Here is a 2,151-nt window from a genome sequence, read left to right as displayed (position 1 = left end):
GGCTAGTTATTGGAGACATATTTTGTCTCATAATTCATTTTTTTCTCCACATTATTTATTTCTAAACCTACTAATCTGCAAGAATGCTAAAGTTAGGCAGAATGCTTTATCAGATTTGCATTCTTCTCTCAGAGAGTTCTGAATCATAACAAACAATAGTGCTTACTTGTGGAATAAACATATTATTGTATAATTTTATGGCCTCACTAGTAATAATTCTATTTGTAGATAATTTTCATCTGAGCAGTGACACAAGGACACACAGAAGGACATATGGAACAAAAGAAAAATGTGACTGAGTTTGTGCTCTTGGGGCTCACTCAGAGCCCCCAGGGTCAGAAAATATTATTTGCTGTGTTCTTGCTGATCTACCTGGTGACAATGGCAGGCAACCTACTCATTGTCATGACTGTGATACTTAGCCCATCCTTGAATGCTCCTATGTTCTTCTTTCTTGGCTACTTATCATTTATGGATGCTGTTTATTCCACTACAGTTACTCCAAATATGATTATAGACTTACTCTATGAGAAGAAAACCATTTCTTTCAAAGCCTGTATGACACAGCTTTTTATAGGTCACTTATTTGGTGGTGCTGAGATTTTGCTCCTGGTGGCCATGGCCTATGACCGCTATGTGGCCATCTGCAAACCCCTGCATTATCTGACCATCATGAACCAACGGCACTGTGTACAGCTGTTGGTGTTGGCCTGGGTTGGGGGTTTTGTGCACGCTGCCCTTCACCTTCTGTTTGTTCACAATCTTCCTTTCTGTGGTCCTAATGTTATTGACCACTTCATTTGTGACATGTACCCTTTACTAAAGCTTGCATGCACAGACACCTATGCTATTGGTCTCACAGTGGTAGCCAATGATGGAGCCATCTGTGTGGTCATATTCACACTCTTGTTAATCTCCTATGGGGTGATTCTGCACTCCCTGAAGAACCTGAGTCAGGAAGGGAGACGCAAGGCCTTATCCACCTGCGGCTCTCACATCACAGTGGTCATCCTTTTCTTTGTGCCTTGCATTTTTATGTATGTTAGACCTCCTTCTACTTTACCCATTGATAAATCCTTGACTGTGTTTTACACCATTATCACCCCCATGCTGAACCCCCTCATCTACACTCTAAGAAATGCAGAGATGAAAAGTTCCATGAAGAAGCTCTGGAATAGGAAACAAAAATGAATGATAGCAAAGTATGCCATATCCATAATGTTCCATTAAAAGTTGCATCTTCCACAAAATCATGCATATTTATTTCATTATTTTAATATCTGCCTCAATATTAATAACTGTACAGAATGGAAAATATTTATTTGTGAATTTTCCAATGATAAGTGTATAATATTAAGACTATTGGAACTTGTTAGGAATATATTTGTAATTTACTGAATAAAAGGTTTCTGTAAATGTTACAGATGTATATGTGTCATTAATATTGAAATTTATTTTACTTAATGAAACTTTTTATTTTTCTTTCATGAATAAAGTTATACTGTTTCAGAATTAACAGTCAAAACATATGAAATAATTTGTATGTGTTTTATTCTTTCCTTTACAAGTGCAGAAAATATTAGATTATTTATTTGAAATATATATTTCATTTTTACACTTGTATGTACAATAAGACAGAATTTTGTTTGTATTTTTAACATTTTCATGCCAAAGATAATGCCATTTTATTTTGAATATCAATTACAGAGAGCTTAAGTAAACAGAAAAAAAATCTATATCCCATTTTAACCTGGATTATTTTGTTCACTTCCCTACTTTGGATTATTTTCTTTCACAAATATGCTGCTTTTGTTTTTCAAGAATATCTATTTGTTTCTATCAAACATCGTATCCATTTTGGTTCGTTGGTTCACACACATACACTCTTTGCTTCCTCTTAGCTCACTACACCCTCCCTGTTCCCAGGTACCCTCCTATCTTAAAAGCTCTACCCATCAGATTCCTATCACCTTCCTTTTATTTTTGTCTAAAGATTATTCCTATCTGGGATTTTCATAAAATAACATCCAGACAATGCTGAAGCTTGTGTGTTTCATTTATTTCACTTAGATTTATGGTCTTTATTCCATTCATTTTTTCCCTAAATAAGGCTGAAATTTCTCTTTGTATGGCTGAGTAGTACACTATTGG

At 35.2% G+C, this 2,151-nt stretch overlaps 1 protein-coding gene across 1 annotated transcript; it reads left to right on the top strand.

Annotated features, from left to right (window-relative positions):
* The first annotated feature begins 270 nt into the window (after positions 1–270).
* On the top strand, positions 271–1,191 carry LOC101787028 (olfactory receptor 4A15-like). Its single transcript, XM_013150561.3, has one exon. It carries the CDS (start codon positions 274–276, stop codon positions 1,189–1,191), a length of 918 nt encoding a protein of 305 aa, XP_013006015.1. The 5' UTR covers positions 271–273.
* Positions 1,192–2,151: the final 960 nt, after the last annotated feature.

Source organism: Cavia porcellus, unplaced genomic scaffold (genome assembly GCF_034190915.1).
Source record: "Cavia porcellus strain 051 isolate PalLab524CR breed Dunkin Hartley unplaced genomic scaffold, mCavPor4.1 scaffold_17, whole genome shotgun sequence".
NCBI classification, from domain to species: domain Eukaryota; kingdom Metazoa; phylum Chordata; class Mammalia; order Rodentia; family Caviidae; genus Cavia; species Cavia porcellus.
This window is presented reverse-complemented; position numbering and strand designations above follow the sequence as displayed.

What these genes read in the sequence shown, in the direction of transcription:
- LOC101787028 (XM_013150561.3), top strand. Translation starts at nt 274, where the DNA reads ATGGAACAAAAGAAAAATGTGACTGAGTTTGTGCTCTTGGGGCTCACT.